This window comes from Phycodurus eques, chromosome 2 (genome assembly GCF_024500275.1).
Source record: "Phycodurus eques isolate BA_2022a chromosome 2, UOR_Pequ_1.1, whole genome shotgun sequence".
In the NCBI taxonomy this organism is placed as follows: Eukaryota; Metazoa; Chordata; class Actinopteri; order Syngnathiformes; family Syngnathidae; genus Phycodurus; species Phycodurus eques.
Genome location: NC_084526.1, coordinates 5,180,500 through 5,206,420, shown reverse-complemented (window position 1 = coordinate 5,206,420; position 25,921 = coordinate 5,180,500). Strand labels below are relative to the sequence as shown.

Here is a 25,921-nt window from a genome sequence, read left to right as displayed (position 1 = left end):
TATTGATATATAAAAGTAGCGAGCAACATTTAAATCATTGTAAAAGTACCATTACCTCTTAACAGCAGAAGCGGCGGAAGTGTTTTTTCTGGTCTCGTCAACTCCTGTGACTTATCCAAAGCAGGTCCCGAGCGCACAGGCGGAACCTCAGCAACCGCATATTAGTCCGCCGCGGAGTAATATTCACAATTACATCTGTTTGTGGATGGGGGATGTGTGGAATGGATCTACTTGCCAGTGTTCAAGGAGTACGAATTAAATAACCTATGACGACAGACCTATAACAAGGAAAATCTCTTTGGCTCTATACAATTCACGTGAATGGCCTATTATGAGTTCAAAACAGCGAATTTCGCCGAAAGGCGCCTGATTTGATAATAAAACTTAAATAAATAAAGGGGTGGGGAATTTGGGATTACAAAAATAAACTTGCATTGGTGTTTTGTTGGGACTGCTATCATTTATGCATCGCCAACAAATAATCAGACATTCAATATGTGCTACGAGAAGTCAAAAAATAAAAACAATAAAAAAATCAGCACACATTAATTTGGAGTTCTTCCCACCTTTGTTGCTGGCAGATCATTGATTTCAAGCTTGAGACTGCCGATGGATGTCTTGCAGAGAATGACAGCTTCTTCACTGCTTTTCACCTGGACCAGATTGAATTATAGCCAGTTTGTTTAAATTGTGTTGTTTACATATCAGGTAATATGTAGTTGTAGTTTGTTGGAAAAATATGTTTTTGCACTTATAAAATGTATGTGCTCTATTCTGTTAATTATAACATCATATGAACTCTGCTCTAGTAAAGACAAAGAAAAAGGTCACAATGCTCCTGTCTCCTTGTTACTCTGTCTGATAGCAGAGTATTACAAAACATCATACATTTGGCGGTCACAATTGCATCAAGGCGAAATAATAACCTGGTTAAATTCGAACTCCAGGGTTCCTACACAATTGCAATATAAAAATGTTATACGTTTTCCAGACCCAAACTTGGCAGTAAAACAATTCAAATAAATTTGTGACATTTGAGTAAAAAGATGTGTATCATTCTGTTTCTTTATATGCCATGTAATTTCCAAAGATTATAGGTGGAATTATAAGGGATCCTTCAGCCAACCAGCCCTTACATTCAGAAATTGGAAGGGCATTAACTCACTTATACCATAGTCACTTGCCAAGGAAAATAATTCAACTTCTCATTCATAATTTCATATGTTTGTTGTCAAAAGAGAAAGTTTTACAAAAACAATTTAATTTCCCTTGCAACATCTGAGTGCTTGACTATGAAGAGGCACTGCAATCCCATAACATTCTAAGGGAATGTACTAGAGCGGCTCCAACTACCGGAGACAAATTCCTTGTGTGTTTTGGACATACTTGGCAAATAAAGATGATTCTGATTCTGATAATGAACACCGATGCAATTTTTTTAGCCAAACAGAATTGAGCATTCACCGAGACCATGGTAAAATACTGTCTGCTCTCACAAAAACATTGCTGTTGCTGCTCTTGAAAAAACAAAACACTGACTGATCGAGATACACGTATATACATATACACACACACATACTGTATATATGTACAAGTTCATGTATATACGTATATCTAGATCAATCAGTGTTTGTATATTTTAGATATTCATAATTTTTGTTTTAGAAAACAGAGCTGTTGTAACAGTGTCGGAAACATGACTATGTTCCCATACAATAGTTTCCATTGTTTTATACTTTTCCAGACCTGGAAATTTATTAAATCAAATTCCATACTTTTGCATGCTTTCCATACTTGCGTAGGAACCCTGGAACTAGGGCTGGGTGATAGGACTGAAAACTGTATCACAATAAAAGTATTTCATAGCAGTTGATATGAGATAATTATTGATCGGCTACAAAAAATAATTCTAATTTCAGCTCTGGAGAAAAAAAGGCTGACTTTAAAATGTAATCTTTAACCTCTACAGAGGTCGAAAACTATTATCCCCAATTTAATTAATTTTTTAAATAATCCATTTGGTATCGCGAGACCAGCCTCTACATCACCCCAGGACTGCACCAGGTCTAGTGTTCCCCAGAAGTGGGCTGGTCTAGTGATACCAAACTGATTATTTTAAATCTTTTTTTAATCAGGTAAACTCACATTCTATTGTCTATTGTCCCCCCGAACTGGAGTGGTCTTGCAATACGAGATTTTTAATATATATATTTTTAAAATCAGGTATAATAGTAGTCATAAATGCAGATTTTTTTTTTTTTTTCCCTTAAATGCAACTTCAGATCCAAATGTAACCTCTGTGTGCATTTCTGGGACAGTCTACTTTCTTCTAAAGTGGGTTAGTTGCGTGATAAGAGAGATTACTGTGCATCATTTTCAAATAATTATGTTAATTCTAAAGCATTGATGTATTATTTGTGAGGACTTTCATTTTAAAGTTGGCCACTTCACAGCGCGTTGGCGTTGTGTTGTCGTAATGCATGTATGGACAATCAATGTGGATGGCTTGACAGTCAGTGGCTGAGATGATAAAATAAATTAGTCATATTGCCAGACATTGTAGGGATGATAATCCTGCACAGTGTAATGTACTGCGAGTTCACTTTTGTTTTCTGTGGTTGCTTCTGGCAGTGTCCCTCTCGCTTGCTGTACTAAGTTCGTGTGGGACCCCGGAAGACAACATGAATAAACAAAGCTACAGCAACAGCCTACTCGTGTGGCTCTCGTCATTTACATTTCCAAATATATATTTTACACAAGGTTTACAGACAGCATCGGTCGTCTGACTCGTCGGAATTAAACTATCCACTATACTGACTGTGACGTACCTTCCCCATCTCGTCAATTTCTTCTGATGCTGTCGCACTCCTTTTTTTCCCCCATTTAAGTGCATGGTGTTTCTCTCCCTTTTAAAGAAGTTCTGAGACACGATGGCAAAACATTAAATCGCTACTGTGCATGTTAGTCAAGTTATTTCCTCGAAATTTTAGATTTCAATTTAAAAAAGCGACAGTTTGATGGCGTAACCAAATTTGCTTAGCTGGGCCATGATAGGTCGAGAGAGTAGAGACTTGGGGTGGGGATCTCAATTCTATTCCTAGGTTCTCCCTCTCTCCCCAGAGTATCATAATACAGACCCTTTCCAAAAACATTTAATATCATGGAAATGTTTTATTTCCATAATTCCATTCAAAAAGTTAAACTTTCATAGATTTTAGATTCAGGGCCCACAATTCAAAAAAATCCAAACCCTTGGACCTTCATTCCTAAATGAAAGGCACACTTTACTTTCATCAGAAAAGAGAACCTTGGACCACTGGCCAAAATTCCAGTCCTCCTCCTCCTCGCCCCAGTTGAGACGCTTCTGGCTAAGGCTCAGAAGTGGCTTGTAGCCCGTCTCCCGCATTTGTCTGAATGGGGTGGTTTTTGAAGCTGTGACTCCCGCCTCATTCCACTGCTAGATTCTTGAATCTTCTCTGTTTGATAATCCGCTGAAGCCCACGGTCAGCTCTTTTGCTGGTGCATCTTCTCCTGCCACATTTTGTCCTTCAACTAGACTTTTCATTGATATGCTTGGACACAGCACTCTGTGACCAGCCAGACTGCTTAGCTATGAACCTTTGTGGCTTACCCATCCGGTATCAATGATGGTCTTCTGGCCAGTTGTCAAGTCTGCAGTCTTCCTCATATTTAACGCAACTGAGACAATTGAACCGAACTGAAGCAATTTAATGACACCTGGGGAAACCTGTGCAGGTGCTTTTGAGTTTGGTCGATGATTAGTGTATGACACTCAGTTTATGCAAAATTTGTGGTGATTTCTTCACAGTATAATTTTTTTTTAAATTCCTGATTTTGTGGGTTTTATGAGCTGGAAGTCCAAATTATGTAAAATAAACACTACTGGAAATCATTTAAATTGTGGGCCCTGACTCTATAATCTATGAAAGTTTAAGTTTTTAATGGAAATATGGAAATAACCTTTTCCATGATATTCACATTTTTTGGAAAGGGTCTGTACGAGTGTCACGGCAAAGAGAGAAATGAGGTGAGCCTTAAAGCCTCTGTAGCTTCCCGCAGACTGCATCTGGCCGGGGTAGTTTTATTCATTTCTTTTTCGAACAGTTTATCGATCGTATTTTCTATCACGATAAATAGATGATATTGATTTATTGCCCAGACATAATTTGAACTGTCTCCTTGCATGCAGGTTTTTATTAAATTGTCTCTCAAAGTGCTTGTCCTGTTTGCTGTCTATTAAGGGAAAAAATGTTTCCTGTGACAAGTTGTATTAGTGAACCTACTTTTTCCTTGGTCTTCTCAAGAAAAGTGATGGCATCTTTGGGATCTGGAAACAAGCATTTTATCAACCCTTCATAATATACAATACAAACCAAATTATTTTTTCAAACTGTTTTCTACATCACCCTGGTCTTACCAGTCATCTGTCTGGCAACATAGAGAATTATCTCCATGAGGGACAAAGGATTGATTCTGCAAAGGGATTAAAAACAATTAACTGGAAGATCAAGATACAAAGACAGTAATACTTTAACAGGCTGAAGGACTGTTACTCCTTGGTATTATTGTAGTTATTTTTCTTGATAACCTACCTGTGTTCAAAGTCACTGATGAAGTTTTCATAAAGCTGCAATACAAAATAGGACTGTTAATAGGTCCATTGTCAATTGCTTTGTCGAATTTCATACAAACACAGCCATTCATAGCTGTTACAAATAAATTTTCAAGCCAGATTTTAAATGTCATGGTGTGGCCTTTTTCTTTTCATATTTGCACAACATTGTGCAATATGCTATGTGAACATCCACTCATCCACAGGGAGACAATGCAAACTCCACATGGGGGCGGGGGGGGGTTTCTGGGACAGTCCTCAGAACTGTGAGGCAGATGTGCTAACCAGTCATCCACCTTGCCACACTATGTGAACAATTTATCCCCAAAATACAGCATTCTAAGTGAAACACACATTTTCGTAAGATAATCGTAAGGATAATATGAACAGCAATGTATGTTACTATAAGTATTTACCTGTATAAGGCCATCTCCGTTTTTGAAACAAGGATCTTTAACGAAGTCTGTCAATCTCAGTGTCAGCTGATGCCACAACCTGTCAAACACAGTAGCATTTGGTAAAAACACTCTCAGACAAGTGGCAAAAAAAAAAAGTTTCATTCTCCACTTAAATGTGTCATATATGCTATATATATTATGATCAGAATTTAACGGTATGGTCAAAACGGATGGTTTTGAATTTCTCACAATATGTAACAGTAATATATTTTGCACTTTAAGAGACGACACTATAATGGTTCGTATACACGAGAGAAAGCACTACTATTAACTTTGTACTTTCATGTGTCGAGACCATTATTTTTCGGAGATATACTTCCTATGGGCGCTAATGCTACGTCGGCGCATGACTCAGCGAGCAATTGAATTGAATGAGGGTAGCTAAGCTAACACTAGCGAGAGCTAACTTCAGTTGGCAAAATGTTTACCTTTTGTTGTGCAACTCCTCCAGTGTGTGCCACTCCGTCGCCATCTCCGGTGTTGTGCTGTTGCTCTGCTGCTGTTTGAGGTACCCGGCAACATCTCTCATGATGGCGACAGAATGATATTGAACTGAACTCGTGTATGGTTTTCGGCTAACGTGAAGCAGCTCGAAATGTTGTTGGATGTTGGTCTGCTGGTCTTGACGCAAGGAATTATGGGAATTAAAGCCAGCTAACGCTTGTTCGCCCGTCACCTAATTCAGACCGTGCATTTACCGTGTTTAAAATTCAATTTACATTGGGAAAGTAATTTTGTAAGAGTTCTGTAAAATTATGAGTTACTTTAATACTGTAAATTAATGACGCTACTTTCTACGTCACGCGGTGAAGAAACAACACGAAATTGCTTAACATTGTTTTAGAATTTCTCCTCGCTCGTCGAACCCTATCGGTGTCGTACAATAGAGATTTAATGCTAATTTTGTTTGGATTACAACCATATATGTCTGTTATGGCTTATTCGATGAGCTCCAGACTTTTCTTGTATCGGCGTTGGTTTTCAAGAATAAACAGAGGTATCCCTACCAGCGGTCAGTGTGAAGACACTGCTGATGTTTTTCAATGGTTTACACTGTAAACTTTACAGCATACTAAAGAGCAAATGTCATGTTTTATAGACCGTGGTCAAAGAAGTTTGTGTCCGTGTCAAGGTGAAAGATCTTTGTCTGGGTAGGTAACACGACACACTGACAGATACGCACATTTCCAAGACCATGATTAACACTACATATTTACCTAAATCAAAAAGTGGAATTTAAGGGGAAACAGAGGAAGAGTACTAATAGTGAATCACATCCATATAGTTTTCTGTTGTGTCCAAATCGTGTGAATTTGGACACCGAAATCGAGGAACATTTTCATCTTTTTCCAGAACCACAGACAATCTCATCTGAATTGAAAATTTCAAAAGTTAGGTGCTAAAGTGGTTTCCCAACAACGTAATCTGAAAAGAACGATTATTACCTTGTGCAAAACAATGAGAAACCACGATATTTGTGGACCTCCACTAAATCTGCGTGCCTGAAATCAGGCATAGCAAAATGGAAAGAAAATGGTGCACGTTTTTCTGGATTTAATGACATACCGACTATATTTTTGTGTGGTGTGGAAAAATGTTGCATTGATTTGTGAGTCATTTGAAATTAGAGATACTGTACACATAGATATGTATTGTGTACAGCAGGGGTCACAAAGAGGTAGCCCCGATTGTGATTTCCTAGGAATGTTGTTGAAGTGATCCTTTGAAAATGTAAACACTTGCAGATAGTTATAAAGTGTTACAAATTGACATATATGTGTTTACTACCTTGTTAAATTAGTGCTGCATATTAGGGCTGGACAATAAATCAATGTCAGTATATATCGTGATAGACGTGAGGGATAGCAATAGAAAATATGTTCGATAAACTGTTCATTTGAAACAAATCTGGAAGAAAACTACGCCGTCCAGAAGGCATTCTGCGGGAGGCTACAGAGGCTTTAAGGCTCACCTCATTTCTCTCTTTGCTTCGCTATAGTTGTATATGATACTATTGTGGATAAGAGCGAGAATCTTGGAAGGGAATTGACATCCACCCTTGTAGTCTGTACTCTCACTCCTAGCTAAATTTTGTTACATCATCAAACCCTAACCTAACCCTTTTGTTACTCTTTAGAATTGAAACCTACAGCTTAAGAATTAACCTGTTGAGAAACATGCACAGTAGTGATTTAATGTTTCGCAATCATGTCTCAGTGTTCTCATGTTCTTAAAAAAAAAAAAGAGAACGGTGTGCAATAAAATGAAAAAAAAAAAAAAGATTGCGACACCGTGAGGAAAAAATTGTTGATGAGAGAGGATGGCATGTTACTAGTTTTGCAGTATTTTGGATAGTTTACAGGGGCGGCGGAGTAATTATTTGATCCCTCACTGATTTTGTAATTTCACCCACTGACCAATTCGTTCTACAATTTCAATGGTAGGTTTATGTTAACAGTGAGAGCAGGGTCCGACGTTAAGCCTTTTTGACGGGCCACCATGAGCCAAGTTGCGGTGGCCCTGTCAGAACTTGTATTGGCCATGTATATTCATGATATAATACGTTAGGTTTTAGTGATTATTTCGTATTTAGCATCTTTATACTGTATTATTTAAGCCCCTTTAAGAAATTATTAGTACAATTGCATTCATGCCGATAAAATGATTAAAATATTTATTTAGAACTGACATTCCAACAATGCTTTTTCTTGTGTCTTGATGTTGTGCACACTCACATTATTTATATTATATTATATAATATAATAATATACAAACCCAATTCCAATGAAGTTGTGTTAAACATAAATAAAAACTGAATACAATGATTTGCAAATCATGTTCGGCCTATATTTAATCGAACACACTACAAAGACAAGATATTTAATGTTCAAACTGATACACTTGATTGCTTTTAGCAAATAATCATTGACGTTGAATTTTATGGCTGCAACATGTTCCAAAAAAGGTGGGACAGGGTAATGTTTAACAACATTCAATAAACGTTTGGAAACTGAGAACACTAATTGTTGAAGCTTTGTAGGTGGAATTCTTTCCCATTCTTGCTTGATGTACAGCTTCAGCTGTTCAACAGTCCGGGGTCTCCGTTGTCGTATTTTACGCTTCATAATGCGCCACACATTTTCAATGGGAGACAGCTCTGGACTGCAGGCAGGCCAGTCTAGTACCCGCACTCTTTTACTACGAAGCCACGCTGTTGTAACACGTGCAGAATGTGGTTTGGCATTGTCTTGCTGAAATAAGCAGGGGCATCCATGAAAAAGTTGCTTGGATGGCAGCATATTTTTTCTCCAAAACCTGTGCCTTTCAGCATTAATGGTGTCTTCACAGTCAAACAGAATAAAACAGCCCCATACCATCACAGATGCTTGCTTTTGAACTTTGCGTTCATAACAGTCCGGATAGTTCTTTTCCTCTTTGGCCTTGAGGACACGACGTCCACAAATTGAAATTTGGACTCGTCGGACCGCAGAACACTTTTCCACTTTTCATCAGTCCATCTTCGATTAGCTTGGGCCCAGAGAAGCAGGCGGCGTATCTGGGTGTCTTTGATAAATGGCTTTTGCTTTGCATAGTAGAGTTTCAAGTTGCACTTACGGATGTAGCGCCAAACTTTATTTACTGACATTGGTTTTCTGAAGTGGCGGCACGGTGGACGACTAGTTAGAGCGTCTGCCTTACAGTTCTGAGGACCTGGGTTCAATCCCCGGCCCCGCCTGTGTGGAGTTTGCATGTTTTCTCTGGGCACTCCGGTTTCCTCCCACATCCCAAAATGATGGATGGTAGGTTAATTGAAGACTCTAATTAGCCCATAGGTGTGAATGTGAGTGCGGATGGTTGTTTGTATGAGCCCTGCGACTGGCTGGCGACCGGTTCAGGGTGTAACCCGCCTCCTGCCTGATGATAGCTGGGATAGGCTCTCATGACCCTTGTGAGGATAAGTGGCTCAGAAAATGGATGGATGGATGGTTTTCTGAAGTGTTCCTGAGCCCAAGTGGTGATATCCTTTACACATTGATGTCGGTTTTTGATGCAGTGCCGCCTGAGGGATCGAAGGTCACGGGCATTCAATGTTGGTTTTCGGCCTTGCCGCTTACATGCTATGATTTCTCCAGATTCTCTGAACCTTTTGATGATATTATGGACCGTAGATGATGAAATCCCTAAATTCCTTGCAATTGTACATTGAGGATCATTGTCCTTAAACTGTTCAACTATTTTCTCACGCACTTGTTCACAAAGAGGTGAACCACGCCCCATCTTAGCTTGTGATTGACTGAGCAATTCAGTGAAGCTCCTTTTATACCCAATCATGACACCCACCTGTTCTCAATTAGCCTGGTCTCCTGTGGGATGTTCCAAACAGGTGTTTGATGAGCATTCCTCAACTTTCTCAGTCTTTTTTGCCACCTGTCCCAGCTTTTTTGGACCGCGGCCCTAGTGAGGATAAGCGGCTCAGAAAATGAATGGATGGATGGATGTTGCAGCCATAAAATTCTAAGTTAACGATTATTTGCTAAAAATAATCAAGTTTATCTATATTCAATTATATATAGGTTGAACATGATTTGCTAAATCATTGTATTCTGTTTTTATTTATGTTTAACACAACATCCCAACTTCATTGGAATTGGGGTTGTATATGTACATGCATATTGTAAAATATTTCCTGGTTGGTGGGAGGCTAAGCTGAGGGCAGCAGCTTGTGTTCGTGTGTGCATTATGATTTTGATTTACCTCTAATTATTCATTTGTATCCATCCATTAATGGGCTGTTCGGTCCCTGTACGACCGGAGTCAGAGTTTGGTCCGCATATCCGGCAGTAAGTCGGACTCGTTCCCGGTGAGGGTTGGACTCCGCCAAGGCTGCCCTTTGTCGCCGATTCTGTTTATAACTTTTATGGACAGAATTTCTAGGCGCAGCCAAGGCGTAGAGGGGGTCCGGTTTGGTAGCCTCAGTATTGCATCTCTGCTTTTTGCTGATGATGTGGTTCTGTTGGCTTCATCAAACCGTGAGCTCCAACTCTCACTGGAGCAGTTCGCAGCCGAGTGTGAAGCGGCTGGGATGAGAATCAGCACCTCCAAATCTGAGACCATGGTCTTCAGTCGGAAAAGGGTGGCATGCCCTCTCCAGTTCGGGGATGAGATCCTGCCCCAAGTGGAGGAGTTCAAGTATCTTGGGGTCTTGTTCACGAGTGAGGGAAGAATGGAACGGGAGATCAACAGACGGATCGGTGCAGCGTCTGCAGTGATGCGGACTTTGTATGGGTCCGTTGTGGTAAAGAAGGAGCTAAGCCGAAAGGCGAAGCTCTCAATTTACCGGTCGATCTTCGTTCCTACCCTCACCTGTGGTCATGAGCTGTGGGTCGTGACCGAAAGAACGAGATCCCGGATACAAGCGGCCGAAATGAGTTTCCTCCGCAGGGTGTCCGGGCTGTCCCTTAGAGAGAGGGTGAGAAGCTCGGTCATCCGGGAGGATCTCAGAGTAGAGCCGCTGCTCCTCCGCATTGAGAGGAGCCAGATGAGGTGGCTGGGGCATCTGATTCGGATGCCTCCCTTACCAAGAGGACTTGAAAGGGCCCAAGCCAGCACTGATGTCTCCACGTCTTTCACCGGAAGTTTTTGATCAACACGAAGTCACCAAGTTTGATGTGGTGCAGTGGTCCGTCATCATCTCTGGGCAGTGCTGAGAAGACTTGTGGCACAAATTAGTCTGAGATCTAATTGTAACCTGAAATCGGAAAGCTGGGTCATCACTTCATTTACAAAGTATGTGCCGTTATTAGAGGACAGTTTTTCGGGGATTCCACATCTGGGAATAATTTCGGTCAGGAGTGCTTTTGCCACCGTAGATATGAATGCATGTTTTGCCGGAAATACTTCAATCCATTTAGAAAACATGTCCACCATAACTACACAGTATTTTTTGCCTTTACAGGGTGTCAATTCTACAAAATCCATCATTAGCTCCAAAAGTACAAAAGCCCTTCGTAACCACTGACTCTTAACTGCAGGAAAAAAAAAAGACGATGAGGGAGGCAAGGCTTACCATTTGGGCCCATCCAAACACCATCCGCAAAAGATGCCCAACACTGTCACCACATAGTGCAATCAGTGAGAGAAGACAGTGAGTGAAGGTCAGTGAGAAGAAGAGGCGCATGGTGGGGGTGCGAGAGGAGAGATGGAAAAGAGAAGGAGGTAGGAGCGATGCAGCCTTGGCTCTGTGGCATCTGCACGGGCATTCCCTTGAGAGACAAGGTCAGACATGTGCTGCACATTTGCCGACAGCGATAACAAAAGGTGGAGAATGGGTTTAACATTAGATTTAAAAAAGATGGCAAAATGAGAGACCATGTACAACCCCAATTCCAATGAAGTTGGGACGTTGTGTTAAACATACATAAAAATAGAATACAATGATTTGCAAATCATGTTCAACCTATATTTAATTGAATACACTACAAAGACAAGATATTTAATGTTCAAAGAAATAAACTTTATTGTTTTTAGTAAATAATCATCAGAATTTTATGGCTGCAACACGTTCCAAAAAAGCTGGGACAGTTGGAAAAAAAGACTGAGAAAGTTGAGGAATGCTCATCAAACACCTGTTTGGAACATCCCACAGGTGAACAGGCTAATTGGGAACAGGGTATAAAAGCAAATTCACAAGCAAAGATGGGGCGAGATTCACCTATTTGTGAACAAGTGCGTGAGAAAATCGTCGAACAGTTTAAGGACAATGTTCCTCAACGTACAATTGCAAGGAATTTAGGGATTTCATCATCTACGGTCCATATTATCATCAAAAGGTTCAGAGAATCTGGAGAAATCACTGCATGTAAGCGGCAAGGCCGAAAACCAACATTGAATGTCCGTGACCTTCGATCCTTTAGGCGGCACTGCATCAAAAACCGACATCAATTTGTAAAGGATTTCACCACATGGGCTCAGGAACACTTCAGAAAACCAGTGTCAGTAAATACAGTTTGGCGCTACATCCGACGTCGTGTCCTCTGGGCCAAACAGGAAAATAACCATCCGCACTGTTAATGGACACAAAGTTCAAAAGCCAGCATCTGTGATGGTATGGGGCTGTGTTAGTGCCAATGGCATGAGTAACTTACACATCTGCGAAGGCACCATTAATGCTGAAAGGTACATACAGGTTTTGGAGAAACATATGCTGCCATCCAAGCAAAGTCGTTTTCATGGACGCCCCTACTTATTTCAGCAAGACACTGTACTTTCTGCTAGGCGGCAGGCCTCAGTGAATGCTATCAACTCAGCCGCTCGCTGCCGAGTAATGAGAAGGGAGCAGTGGGAAAGTCACAACAACAGCACTGTGTTGTAGCGGAGCCTATGCACATCAAACAAGTGAGAGGAGCACTGCTCCTGCGAGGAATACAAAAAGTTAGCAGAGAATACCCCACGTAGTCACGTGCGACGACAACGGCCTGTTCACAGGTGGCCATCCCGCGAAGGTGCGCACGAAGTCCCCGTACCACCGGATCAAGTTGACAAAGGGAAGTACTCCACCGGACGAAGGAGGTCACCATGACGCTCGTCCACAAACTGAACAAAGGGCTTGGATGAATCAGGAAGCCCAAGAGCGGGGCAGGACCGCATGGCACACTTTAGATGCCCACTAATTGTGCTGAAGTTTGCTTTGCCAGAGAAATGTGTAGTGTTTTTGTTGGGATAACAGACAACACAAGATAAAAACACACAGCTGCTCAAAGTCATGACTGCAGGTTGCAGCATATAACAATCATTTTGAGGATTAAATCTGTTTTATGTTGAAATTGTTAAAATGTTACTATATACAACTTTGAAGCAAACTGATAATGATCCCAATATAATAACTTAATTCAATAAATATTATTTTGTGTGAACGTTAAGTTGCGCTATTCTAACATTTTTAGCAGCCTCCTCCCCCCCTGAATGGAATCTGTCTCATCAGTAGGCTGCTCCCATTTTTAGGTCTCTAGGTCTCATTCTTACCACTTCATAAAACAAAACGCTTGCTCTACAATATCACAGTGTCACACTAGTTAATCACCAATTCTCCCAAAAAAAAACTTTCCCACAAGCCCTGCGATTGGCTGGCGACCGGTTAAGGGTGTACCCCGCCTCCCTCCCGAAGATACCAGGAATAGGCTCCAGAAGCCCGCGACCCTAGTGAGGATAACCGGTAAAAGAAAATGGATGGATGGATGGATTTTCCCACAATTATTTCCCACCTGCAGCAACAGCTCACGACACATTACGAGTAATAACACGCACACCGATACATATACAGTATCCACAGCAAACAACAGATCTTCCTGTAATCAATCAAATGCACTTTCATCATACACTTGGCCAAGATTCCAGCATTTGTCTCTCAAACACCACACACATACATAAACACACTAGTAATCAGCAGACCGCACAGTCACTCATACCCAGTCGTTTTCACCCATAGGTTGAACACACGACCAATTCACCGTGTATCCCGCCTCTCGCCTAGAGTTAGTTGGTATGGGCTCCAGCACGCTCGCGACCTTCGTGAGGATAAGCAGTAAGGAAAATGAATCAATGAATATTTTCACCCTTTACATTAAGAAGTTAACATTTTGCTTTTCACATTTGTGTCATTTATTTATATCAATTGAATTAACCAAGACTTTTACAATAATTTTGATTTATATAGTACCAAAAAAAAAAAAATCATCCTTGGTACAGCAATTGCGGGAAGAATATCATTTTCATTGTATTAATTCTGCCAATCAATGAAAAATGGAGCGATATCCAAAACTGGATATTTGCCTGCAATTTGGCCACTAAAGGGGTGTAGTTTACCTTGATGAAGATTCCTTGGTAATATGAATCCCTAGATAAGAGATCAGGGATATCATATATGTATCAGGGATAGGTCCTTTAATTCCACAGGCATCAATTCACTTTTGGTCCAGTTAATCCTGTAACCAGAGAAGGTTCCAAACAGATTTATTTTATCAAGAGTCACAGGAAGATTTGGGGTCTGATTATAAATAACAATACATCGTCCACGTATAGAGAAATTTTTATGCCCGACGTATTAAAGCCGTAGATATTAGGATCAGTATGAATGGATTAGGCAAGGGGCTCTATAGCCAATGGAGAGAGAAGTGGTGAAAGGGGACAGCCTTGTCTTGTGCCCCGAAACAGGCTAAAAGGAGAAGACACTAATCCATTAGTCAGTATTCTATCTTGGGGACTTCAATACAATAGTCGGATTTGGGCACTGAATGTATCGCCCAAGTTAAATTTGTACAACACCGCAAATAGGTATGACCATTCAACTTGGCTCAATGCCTTTTCTGCATCGAGGGAGATGACAACAAGATCATTCAGGTTAGAGTGGGTATGATACATTATGTTAAAGAGGCGTCTAAGATTGGAGGCAGAATTTCTACCGGGCATCAATCCGGACTGATCCGGATGGATCAGTGTGCCAATGTACTTATTAAGTCTAATTGCCAAAAGTTTAGCCAGTATTTTTTGATCCACATTAAGGAGGGATATAGGTCTGTACCCACCAACCTCTTCCAGGTCCCTGTTCTTTTTCCAGATAAGTGTGACAGCTTCATTAAGAGTTTGCATCAGAGAACCCTTTTCAAGGGCCCATGAATAAATTTTAAGCATGTATGGCGCCAGTGTGTCGGCAAAGGTTTTATATAGCTGAGAAGGGATCCCCTCCGCACCAGGGGTTTTAGCATCTTTCAAGTTTTTAATCACAACTTTCACTTCCTGGAGAGTAACGTCTTTGTTTGTCTTTGATGTTCAGTCTTCCTGTGAAAGCGCGGGAAGATCAAGACTTTTTTTTCATATTACGTTTTCCATATTATGGGGCCTTGCATTTGTTCTAGAGGAGTAAAGAGATTCATAGAAACCTTTAAAGCGTTCATTAATATCCTTAACTGAGGTGAGAGGAACTCCGTGTTCAAACTTAATTTTATGAATTGTTTGATCATTCTCTAGCTTGTGGAGTTGTTTGGCCAGCAATTTTTGAGGTTTCTCACCAAATTCGAAGTACCTCTGCTTCAAAGAAAGAAATGATTTCAAAACCTTGGCGGAAACAATCTAATTATACTGAAGCCTGAACTCCAAAATGTGTTTATATTTATCCAATGAGGGTTGTAATGCATTCTGATTATTGAGGTGATTCATCTGTTCTTCTAATTCTTTAAGCCTAGCTTTTTTCTTCTTATTTCTATGCCCCTGATAGGAAATAATGCAACCCTTCAAATAAGCTTTTCGAGTGTCCCAAAGCAAACCTGGGGAGATTTCAGGGGTGTCCAGATACCTCCATCTGCTCTCGCATGAAATCAAGAAAATTGGGGTCGTTAATAAGTCGAAGATCCATCCTCCACAGTGGGCGGGAAGAATGCAGACCATCTAGGTTAAGCGAAAATTTGAGGGGGGCCATGATCAGAGATCAATATGTCATGATATTTACAATTAGAAATCTGAGGTAATAACTTAAGAGTCTACCAAAAAGTAATCAATGCGGGCGTTATGTCCATGTGAGTGAAACGAGTAGTCCCGTTCCGTTGGATGGAAGAATTGCCACACATCGGATAAATTAGAGTTTTCAATGTACGCCCTTAAGAACTCCCTTGTGTTAGAATATGAAGCGCATTTCTTAGAGGAACTATCCATGTAAGGGACTAGAGCACAGTTTAAATCCCCTCCTATAATTAGGTTTGTTTGTGAGGCATTAGTTATTAAGGAGAACGCCTTCTTAAAGAAGGCAGGATGATGATCATTTGGACCATAGACATTAACTCAAGTTATAGGGACAGAATAGATTTCCCCTGTGACAGTGAGGTTGAGGCCCTCTATGTCCGTTTTAGTTGATTGATGTCTAAATGGAACGCTCTTCTGAAATAAGATCGAAAGAGCCTTAGTAGTAAAAGAGGAATAGTATGATTGTCCAATCCATCTACTCCTTAATCTAACTTGGGAGGTATTTTTAAGTGGGCTTCTTGGAGGAACATAATATCTGAGGACAAAGACTTCAAGTGAGCCAGTACTTTACCCCTCTTTACTGGGTGGTTCAGCCACTTGCACGTTCCAGGAGGTAAAGGTGAGGCCCCCTCGTCTGCCCCCAAGATCTAAATTAACTGACCAAAAATTACTAGGAAAAAAAATAAATACAAAAAAAAAAAAAACCTACAGGCTCCCATCAGTGTTAGAATGCCTGCAGGCAAGGTAGGACTAGGTGAAAATCAACGGGCGTTTATAAATAAATAAATTAAATAAACAGCATGAAACTAGTATTTTCATTCAAGTAAGGTCAGTATGTGCCTCGTGTGGTGCAAAACAAACAACAGGAACGACCAGATAATCTAATTAACCTGAACCAAATAACTAGTCCTCTGGCATCACGTAACACAACCTGCTCAGCCACAGCACAAGCAGGTAAGTTGTTTAAACTCCAAAGTATATTGATTATGTAGCATGTTAAATGGGCAAGGAACGATCACTGTTCAGAAATATTCGCATCAGCATTTTGTCCCTGCCTAGGTGATTCTCATACCGACCGTCAATCCGTGGGGGCAGCTCCGATTCGCTGCTCCGCAAACTCTGTTGCCTTGTCCGGATCCGTGAAGAAATGTTCCTTGCCGTTGACAGTGACCCGTAACTTGGCAGGGTACTGCAGACCAAATCTCACTCAGAAAAATTACAAATAACCTTTATACATTCTAGGTGATTCCTCAATCACCATCCCTAAGGCCCCAGGCCAAGTTACATCATCCCCAGCCGACTGTAGATTTGTTCAAGCAGTTCCAAACTGCTACACCTTAGGTCCCAGACAAAACATCTACGCGAGGAATAGATCCTCACACAATGAGAAATAATAATTATACATTTCAGGTTGTTCAATAGGCGGCACGGTGGCCGACTGGTTAGAGCGTCAGCCTCACAGTTCTGAGGACCCGGGTTCAATCCCCGGCCCCGCCTGTGTGGAGTTTGCATGTTCTCCCCGTGCCTGCATGGGTTTTCTCCGGGCACTCCGGTTTCCTCCCACATCCCAAAAACATGCATGAATTGGAGACTCTAAATTACCCGTAGGCATGACTGTGAGTGCGAATGGTTGTTTGTTCCTATGTGCCCTGCGATTGGCTGGCAACCAGTTCAGGGTGTACCCTGCCTCCTGCCCGATGACAGCTGGGATAGGCTCCAGCACCCCCGCGACCCTAGTGAGGAGAAGTGGCTCAGAAAATGGATGGATGGAGGTTGTTCAATATTCCCATCTGCATTAGTTATTGTTGTTGTTAATGGTTGTTGTTATCTTTTCCCCTCATCTTTTGTTGTCATGACAATAAAACAAAAACAACACCAACAAAAGAACATAAGAGAATATGAGAGATCCAGATATAATGATAATTCTGTCAACTTGGACTGGTTTTAGAGAGGGGGATGGGAGGACATCTGATTGTCGGACTCTAACCTGGAGAGCTAAACCCCTAACTGTCAGACTCGAACCTGGGGACTCTGACCTGAACCCCTAACCTTTAACTTGGACTTTAACCCAGACTTTAAGGGCTCAAACCTTCCCAGCGGAATGTGGGGAGAGGAATTACCAATACCACTTAATACAAAGCTGCAGTACACCATATGAAATGGTCCAATTTTCAAGGAATTAAAATGTTCTTTACCGTAATTCTTTGTTTGGAGGACAACAGGTCAATTTGGATCCTGAGGTGATAGCCGACATCCAGAGCCCAAACAGTCCCCCTTAATTATTTGGGTTGAGGCAGGACTCATGCGTTGGTCCTTGATGATCAATCACTCCCGCCGTCCCCTGGATCGGCAAGCAATCCTAGGATCCCACGTCTGACACCAACTGTTTTGGAAAATCTTTTTATGACAGAATAAGTAAGGAACCAATCTTGTATTTGTGTTTTTTGAGAAAGAAAGATAGAAAAAAAATTTTTTTTTGCAAAGAGACAGTCAAGAGAGTAACCTGTAGTTGCTTCGCGCCTCTCCCCGTCTCTGAAGAACAAACAAACAGTTAAACTAAAATGGGAGGAAAGAAGAAAGACCTATTCACAGTTAATCTTGTCCATGAGAGAAAAGGGAGGCCAGTTGACCCACTGCGAAAGAAGGAAAAACAATTAAGATACTAGATACATTAGAAAGAGTCACACGAGAACAAATAACTATTGAAGTAAACTTTGGTATAATATAATAACACCCTTAATCACAAAAGAGTAACTAAGGGCTTCGCAGGTACACAGTTGGCAAAGATTGACGACATCCCCGAATCTAACCCCCCCAACTGGGCAAGGAAGAACTCAAAGCCCCATATTGGGGGAAAAAGAAACTGTGATGCAGTGGAAACTACAGTTAATTACTGTATAATCACTTTAAAATATTTTACTGTATGGTATGTGGCAAATAACTAAAATTTACAGTGACTCTTAACAGTGCATTCTATTGGATTATCTAGAACTCTATTTTCTCATTTGCCCAGACAAACAAACTCTCCTTGGTGGAATGCAACTAAGGGACTTTTCTCCTGGGGTGGTGGGGCAGCTGCGGAGCAGCAGACCCTGAAAGGCATTGCTAAGAACATGCTAGAGCAGAAGTATAAGAGAGTGGTGGTGATGGCAGGGGCAGGGATTAGCACTCCCAGTGGCATTCCCGATTTCAGGTAAAACTGTTCTTGATGGTTTCTTGTCCATTTTTCTCACTAAATATATTTACAAAGGTGCTAGTGACATGATTTTTTCACCAGATGTTGGGAACAACCCAAGCAAGCCATACATACAAAGAAAGCAGAACAAATAAATAAGATCAGAAATTAAGTTGTGTGTAATAATATGAAATGACACAGGGAAAAAGTATTGAACACATGAAGAAAGGGAGGTACAAAAAGGCATGGAAAGCAAAGACAACCCCTAAAATACATAAAAAAATAAATAATCAAACAACAATCCAGCCCCTTGTCAGTGCAAATGAATATCAGATGGTTCAGTCCTAAATGGTGGCCTACAAAAAGGTCTCATTGCCAAGGTGTGAGTCAAGACACATCTCATTATGGGTAAGAACAAACAGCTGTCTCAAGACCATCGTAAAGTAATTGTTGCAAAACATAATGATGGCATTGGTAACAGGCGCTTATCTAAGCTTCTAAATGTTCCAGTGAGCACGGTTGGGGCCATAATTCGTAAGTGGAAAGCCAATCATACTACCATAAATTGGCCTCGAACAGGTGCTCCTTGCATGATTTCTGATAGAGGAGTGCGAAGAATAATCAGAAGAGTTGTCCAAGAGCCAAGGACCACCTGTGGAGAGCTTCAAAAAGACCTGGAATTAGCAGGTACTGTGGTCACAAGGAGAACAGTGAGTAATGCACTCCGCCGCCATGGCCTGTATGTACGCTCATCACGCAAGACCCCACTGCTAGAAAAAAAAGCATGTCAAAGCTCATTTAAAGTTTGCCGAACAACATTTGGACAAGCCAGTTAAATACTGGGAGAATATAATCTGGTCTGATGAGAGCAAAATTTATCTCTTTTGATGCCATAATGCACACCACGTTTGGAGGACAAATGGGCACTGCACATCACCCTAAAAACACCATACTAACAGTGAAGTTCGGAGGTGGGAGCATGATGATGTGGGGCTGCTTTTCAGCAAATGGTACTGGTACACTTCACCTTATTGAAGGAAGGATGAATGGGCAAATCTACAGAGACATTCTTGACAAAGCTCTGCTGCCATCTATGTGGATGATGAAAATGCAACGAGGGTGGACATTTCATCAGGATAATAATCCAAAACATACTGCCAAGGAAACTCTCTATTGAGTTCAAAGAAAAAAAATAAAGCTGCTACAATCGCCCAGCCAATCAGCTGACTTGAATCCAATCGAAAATCTATGGAAAGAACTGAAACTTAAGGTCCATAAAAGAAGCCCACGGAACCTTCAACCATAAAAGAAGATGTTTGTGTGGAGGGATGGGCCAGAATCACACCAGAGCAATGCATGCGACTAGTTTCTCCATACAGGAGGCTGTCATTCCAAACAAAGGCTTTTGTCCAAAGTATGAAATAAATACCAGTTGGCGTTTTTCAATACTTTTTCCCTGTGTCATTTCACATTAATACACATAACTTAATTTCTGATCTTATTTGTTCTATTTTCTTTGTATATATGGATTACTTGGGTTGTTCCCAACATCTGGTGAAATTATCATGTAAATAGCACCTTTGGAAATATATTAAGTGATAAAAATGGTGATGTGTTAAATTTTTATTTCAGCCGCTGTATTTATTTTTACACTTCGAAATGTATATTCTGTCATTTTTGATGAGTGGTTATTTCCTTTGCAGGTCCCCGGGAAACGGTCTCTATGACAACCTGCAGCAGTATAACCTGCCTTATGCTGAGGCTATTTTTGAAATTGCCTTTTTTCATCACAACCCTAAACCATTCTTTACCCTGGCTAAAGAACTATATCCTGGAAATTTCCAGCCTAATCTTACTCACTATTTTGTGCGACTGCTTCACAAGAAGGATCTGCTCCTCAGAATGTACACACAGAATATTGATGGCCTGGAAAGATGTATGATTTAATATTTTCATCTTTTGCTGCATCTGACTTATTCCTGTTGTAAAGAAGTGGTTATGTTACTACATTTAGCTGCATTCTCATTCAGTGGCTGGGATTCCTCCTGAGATGCTCGTGGAGGCCCACGGTACGTTTGCTACGGCCACATGTACTGTTTGCCGAAGTAAATATAAGGGAGAGGATCTACGTGTGAGTTAAATATCAAAGTATTTTGTTCATTCTTTGTCAAGTTATAATATTTTCATAAATTTCATTGTTAAAGAAATCTTAACTGTTTTGCTTTTCACTAGCCAGACTTGATGAGCGGAGTGATTCCCAAATGCTTGACCTGTAAGGGCGTTGTAAAACCAGACATAATATTTTTTGGAGAGGAACTGCCGCCTCACTTCTTCAAGTACCTCACAGACTTTCCTCTTGCAGATCTCCTGCTCATCATGGGCACATCACTGGAGGTGAACTCTCTCTTCCAATTTCAAAATGAAGCGCCAGCAGCTTTGTTACAACAGACAGTCCTGCGAAAATGTGAACGCTTTCTTTTTTACATGACTGTGATTCACAAACGCTTTTTCAATTATCATCATGTATTGTATTTTAGGCATCAGGCCTGAATTTAAAAAAAAAAAATATATATATATATATATATATATATATATATATATATATATAGTACTTTGCAGGTTTAAAGATTAAGTAAGTTAAACTCCATTCCCATCAAATAGGCAAGAAAATAAAAAGCAGTGTCTGAAAATCTTTACCAGCAAGCAATTCATCCATTCATACATATATTTTGCGTACCGCAAAAGCTAGGGTTGCGGCCGTGCTAGAGCCTATCCCGGCTGACACTGGGCGAGAGGCGGGGTACGCCCTGAACTGGTCGCCAACTAATCACAGGGCACATATAAACAAACAACCATTCACACTCACATTCACACCTACGGGCAATTTAGTCCTCAGTTAATCTACTATGCATGTTTTCGGAATGTAGGAGGAAACTAGAGTATCCAGAGAAAACCCACGCATGCACTGGAGAACCTGCAAAGTCCAAACAGGCGAGGCCGGGATTTGAACCCTGGTCCTCAGAACTGTGAGGCAGACGTGCTAACCAGTCGGTCACCGTGCCTCCCTACAATAAATTCATGTAATATAATATTTTTTTCGGTGTGACATTAGTTTCGTACATTGCTGTGGAGGAATATCGGTTCACTGTTCTGAGAGAAGTGGTATTTCTTTTGCAATTTACATTCTTTGGTCAAAATACACAATGGATAAAGAATTTCAACACACTCAACTTCCCCTTTAGCACCCCAGTTGAACTCATTCAGTTTTTTATGATGGGGTTGTCTCATATAAATGAGCCACTGCTCACACCGCCTTCCTGTACTGCAGGACCATTACTGAGTATGGCTTTGATACCATGGCGACCGGCGGTGGAATTTAGGGTTTGTGACCAAGCAAGTGTAACTACTAGCCCTTAGTGTGTTGAAAAAAAGTGAGTGCCCATTTAAAGATTTATTGTATTTTCACCAGTACCATTTCCAGGCAATGGTGAGTCTTCACTGAGCCTAGCTAGCATGTCATGGACGGAGAACATCAGCGTTGTGATGTCACAATTTGCAAAATTCAGAGCAGTTTGCTCGCAGAAACATTTTCAAAAATAGGCAGCTTAAAAAGAACACAAAAAGATCCAGATTTTACTTAATGAGTGGGCAGGCACACCAGAGAACTATAGTATTTTTATACTACAGTATTTTTATACAAGTAGTTAAAAAGTCAAACTTCCAAGAAGCCACATCTGTGTGTACAGAGGAGTTCATGGTTGACATTTTGAGGTGCCCATGTCATTTTGTGGCGAATTTCATAAGAGGTATTAGTGCTGATATGCTGTACTTGGTTTATGCTGCATTTCGGCCAAATAGCTGTACTTTGGTCTTTTAACTCTAAACAATGTTGTTGTTCTTTTTAGAGAAAGCATGCTCTTTATGGGTATTGTTTCTAAACAAGACAAGATGTTTTACCTAAGTGAGTCACAGCTCACCCTTGCCACATATGAGATAGCAAAATTTTAGAAACAGCTCTCAGTATGATCCATTGTTTAATAAATATCTCAATGATCTAAACTGTGCAGTATTATTTTTGGGTAAAGACAGAATATTTCAGACAGCTCTTCCTCTTGTGTGTTTAATGACGTAAAGTGAGTGTAGAGTATAATTCTGTTGTTCATTCTTCTCCCTGAAGGTGGAGCCCTTTGCCAGTCTGGCTGGAGCTGTGCATAGCTCTGTTCCTCGACTGCTCATCAACAGGGACTTAGTGGGTCCATTTGCATTGAGAAACAATCGACCTTGTGACGTTGTGCTGCTGGGTGATGTAGTGAGTGGCATCCAAACTTTAGTCAATGCCCTCGGTTGGACTCAGGAGCTTGATGCTCTGATGGCAGCAGCTGCTGACAAAGTGAGTTCTCATCTGTCTGGCAAACGATACTGATCTCCACAAAGGACAAATAATTGATTCTGCAAAGGGAAAGCAACAATGAATTGGAAGCTCAAGAGACAGAAAATTAATAAAACATTAACTGGCAAATACACTGTTTTATATATATATATATATATATATATATATATATATTATTTTTTGCAGACTATAACAAAGACAAATGAAGAATAATAAGAAAAACAGCATTCAGAGGATCAACACTTCTCCAGATGATCACGTGGACTACTTGAATTATGAAATGTAAGTGTCAATAATAAAAGCCAAATAATAATAATAAAATCAGACAGATCAAAAGACGTAAGGTCTAGAGCAGATGGCTTATTGTACTGTACTTAACATTTTATAGCTTTAAAACAGCACATAATTCATCATGATACAGTGGAACCTCGATTTAAGGGTCTAATAGGGGTGGGGAGTCGTCTGTTACAGCCGATTGTCCGTTATATTGAAGCTTTTTGTGGTCATATGCATCCATATTACTTTTTTTGTGGCCTAAAACGCCCACAAAGTTATTGTAAAGAAATATGATAAAGCTTGAAAATGTTGAAAATGTTTTGAATTGTATCCAAACTTAGCACGCTGGTGTACTTTTTGTCGTAGTGACTAGTGGCAAGTCGGGGGGGTCGCTTTCATGAGCCACGAGGAATTAGTGCTCTCTCTCTGCGCAGAGCTCTATGCGACAATAGATAGAACTCCTGCCATCATGGCTGTTACATCAATGCATTGTTGCATGTCGCCATATTCAACACGGCCACCAGAGCGCCACGAGCTACTCTTTTGGCTGGAACTAGTCACACTGTATATCTGTGACCCAGAAATACATGTCTTCCATTTGCTGCCTATATTGCATCACAGCGCCCGTAAACGACAGCAGCCAATTTTGGAACTAACAGACTTTGTCAACAATTGACACTATTTTTGTACACATTGTTCTGTCCTGACGGTCCGTTATATTTGATATCCGTTATATTGAGGTCCCTTTAATCAATATTCCACTGTATACAAAAACAGATACACTCGGATCAAATCCATGAGCTCCATTCCCTGATTTTCACTTAAGTAACAGGTTCGCATCTCAGATGGTAGCTTTTTTTTTTCCACAGCAAGTACCCCACCAGTGTTGAGGAGTAACAAACTACATTTAATGAGATTACGTAATTAAAGTTATTGTAATCCATTATATTACTGTGATAAAGTATGGAATTAAATTTGTTGCTTTTAGAATTTTGGATTATTACAATTTTCGTTACGTTTGAAAAATCACCACTTCCACCTTCTAAAGCAGATGCATATGATTGGCTCTTTATGGTCTCGGCAGTCAGCTGTAAGTTTAAAACAATGTTGCAGGTGCACAAGATGTTCACGGGTTGGAAATAGAATAAATACTTCATACAGACAAAAGATAACGGCCCGAACATATTAGTGCAGTGCAAAGAGTGTTTTCCGGCAGTGAAGGTGCTGTCCATGTCAGAACAGTTTATGTCAAATCTGAGGACACATTTACAGGTGCGTAGCCTACTAGTTATAGGCTAGCGGTAACTGCAAGCACTCACATACAACAAAATTTCCTTCCTTGTGTCTTTTGATGCCTAGCAGGTTAAATAATGATGACAAAGTCTGCTTTAGTTTCATATCGTTTATGATGCAAGAGCAGTGTTATGAAGTAGTTGTAGCTCTCAAACATGACATCGTTTCTGTAAAAAGAAAAGAAAAAAAAACTTAAAGCGCCACCTTGTGGTGCAATCTATTAGTTTATCTGAGATTTTCAAAGGGTAAAATCATAATTTACTGTCTAAAATTATGAACATTTAAAAGAACATTTGACTTTTTGTTTATAATTTTTTACTAATATCCACATGCTTGATGTATAGTGTGTGGGCATATTTTAGCTTTGTGCTGTTCTGTTGGCAGTTTAGAGATAAAGTGCTTAATTTAATTTGCATAGCCTGTTGAAAGTCTTGTGTGAAGGTTTATAGATAAGGCAATGAAAAATGTTCTCTGACGTGTACTCTGCCGCTGTTTTTACAGTAAAAAAAAAATTATTGAAGTTCAATATTGTGCGTGTAGTCATTTATTGTATCGTCTTTGTGTAGTCTAAAGTAGTGCTGAAAGATTTTAACACTATCAGGTCGGAAAATATGAAAATGATTAACACTTGAGACGAGCTTTTGTTAAAAATTAAGAAAAGTAATCAAAATGTTATCAAACGTAATCACATATATTACTTTTAGAAAGTAACTGAAATAGTTACATTGCCATTAGATTTTCAACAGATAACTTGTATTTGTCACCAATTACATTTACAAAGTAACCTGCCCAACACTGTACATCACACCATTCGATTGAAGAGGATCACAACATCGTGATTAAAGTGAGAGAAATGATCCAGTTTCACTTAATTTGTCTGAAAAGGATTATTTATTCATTACAAATATATCTTTGTTTAGCTATCTATGCCAGCGATGTATAGTGACAGGTAGAACCATTAAATGCACTTCCATTCGATGGCAGAAGGTACAATAAACCTGTGTATCTACGTTACCATTCATACAACAACACGTGGTGGCTTCCTGAGAGCATGTCAACTTTGTGTCCAATAAACAGGTTTCACAGTGAGCAAGTCAATTTGTGAGGGAATTGAGAGATCATAATTTCAGTATTCATTATTGTTGTGATATTTTTCTTCGAGGTATGCCATGAGATTTTTTAAT

At 40.2% G+C, this 25,921-nt stretch overlaps 2 protein-coding genes across 6 annotated transcripts in view; one reads left to right on the top strand and one right to left on the bottom strand.

The window, feature by feature from the left end:
• Positions 1 to 5,746, bottom strand: part of psmd13 (proteasome 26S subunit, non-ATPase 13) — a 14,391-nt gene extending 8,645 nt beyond the window's left edge. Inside the window, exons 1-6 of the mRNA XM_061664643.1 lie at positions 5,520 to 5,746; positions 5,050 to 5,128; positions 4,614 to 4,648; positions 4,439 to 4,494; positions 4,305 to 4,348; positions 567 to 653 (exon numbers count right to left, since the gene is read on the bottom strand). Coding sequence (XP_061520627.1) covers positions 567 to 653; positions 4,305 to 4,348; positions 4,439 to 4,494; positions 4,614 to 4,648; positions 5,050 to 5,128; positions 5,520 to 5,620 — 402 coding nt within the window. The 5' untranslated portion in view covers positions 5,621 to 5,746. The remainder of the gene's footprint in view (positions 1 to 566; positions 654 to 4,304; positions 4,349 to 4,438; positions 4,495 to 4,613; positions 4,649 to 5,049; positions 5,129 to 5,519) is intronic.
• On the top strand, positions 5,736 to 25,921 carry sirt3 (sirtuin 3). 5 transcript variants are annotated; one of them, XM_061664671.1, is made up of 9 exons: positions 5,736 to 6,103; positions 6,191 to 6,242; positions 18,617 to 18,796; positions 20,482 to 20,714; positions 20,809 to 20,909; positions 21,011 to 21,050; positions 21,141 to 21,172; positions 22,956 to 23,168; positions 23,355 to 25,921. In XM_061664671.1, the coding sequence occupies exons 1-9, from the start codon at positions 5,986 to 5,988 to the stop codon at positions 23,379 to 23,381; spliced, it is 996 nt and encodes a 331-aa protein (XP_061520655.1). In that variant the 5' UTR covers positions 5,736 to 5,985; the 3' UTR covers positions 23,382 to 25,921. The 5 variants fall into 5 exon arrangements, with proteins under 5 accessions (XP_061520655.1, XP_061520648.1, XP_061520641.1 ...); XM_061664664.1 differs by having other exon boundaries at positions 5,736 to 6,088; positions 21,011 to 21,172; XM_061664657.1 differs by having other exon boundaries at positions 21,011 to 21,172.

Coding starts and splice junctions, on each gene's coding strand:
- sirt3 (XM_061664657.1), top strand. CDS start 5,986: ATGCTAATTTTGTTTGGATTACAACCATATATGTCTGTTATGGCTTAT. Junction 6,243..18,616: donor GGTGAAAGATCTTTGTCTGG/GTAGGTAACACG, acceptor TCATTTGCCCAG/ACAAACAAACTCTCCTTGGT. Junction 23,169..23,354: donor TGGCAGCAGCTGCTGACAAA/GTGAGTTCTCAT, acceptor TATTTTTTGCAG/ACTATAACAAAGACAAATGA.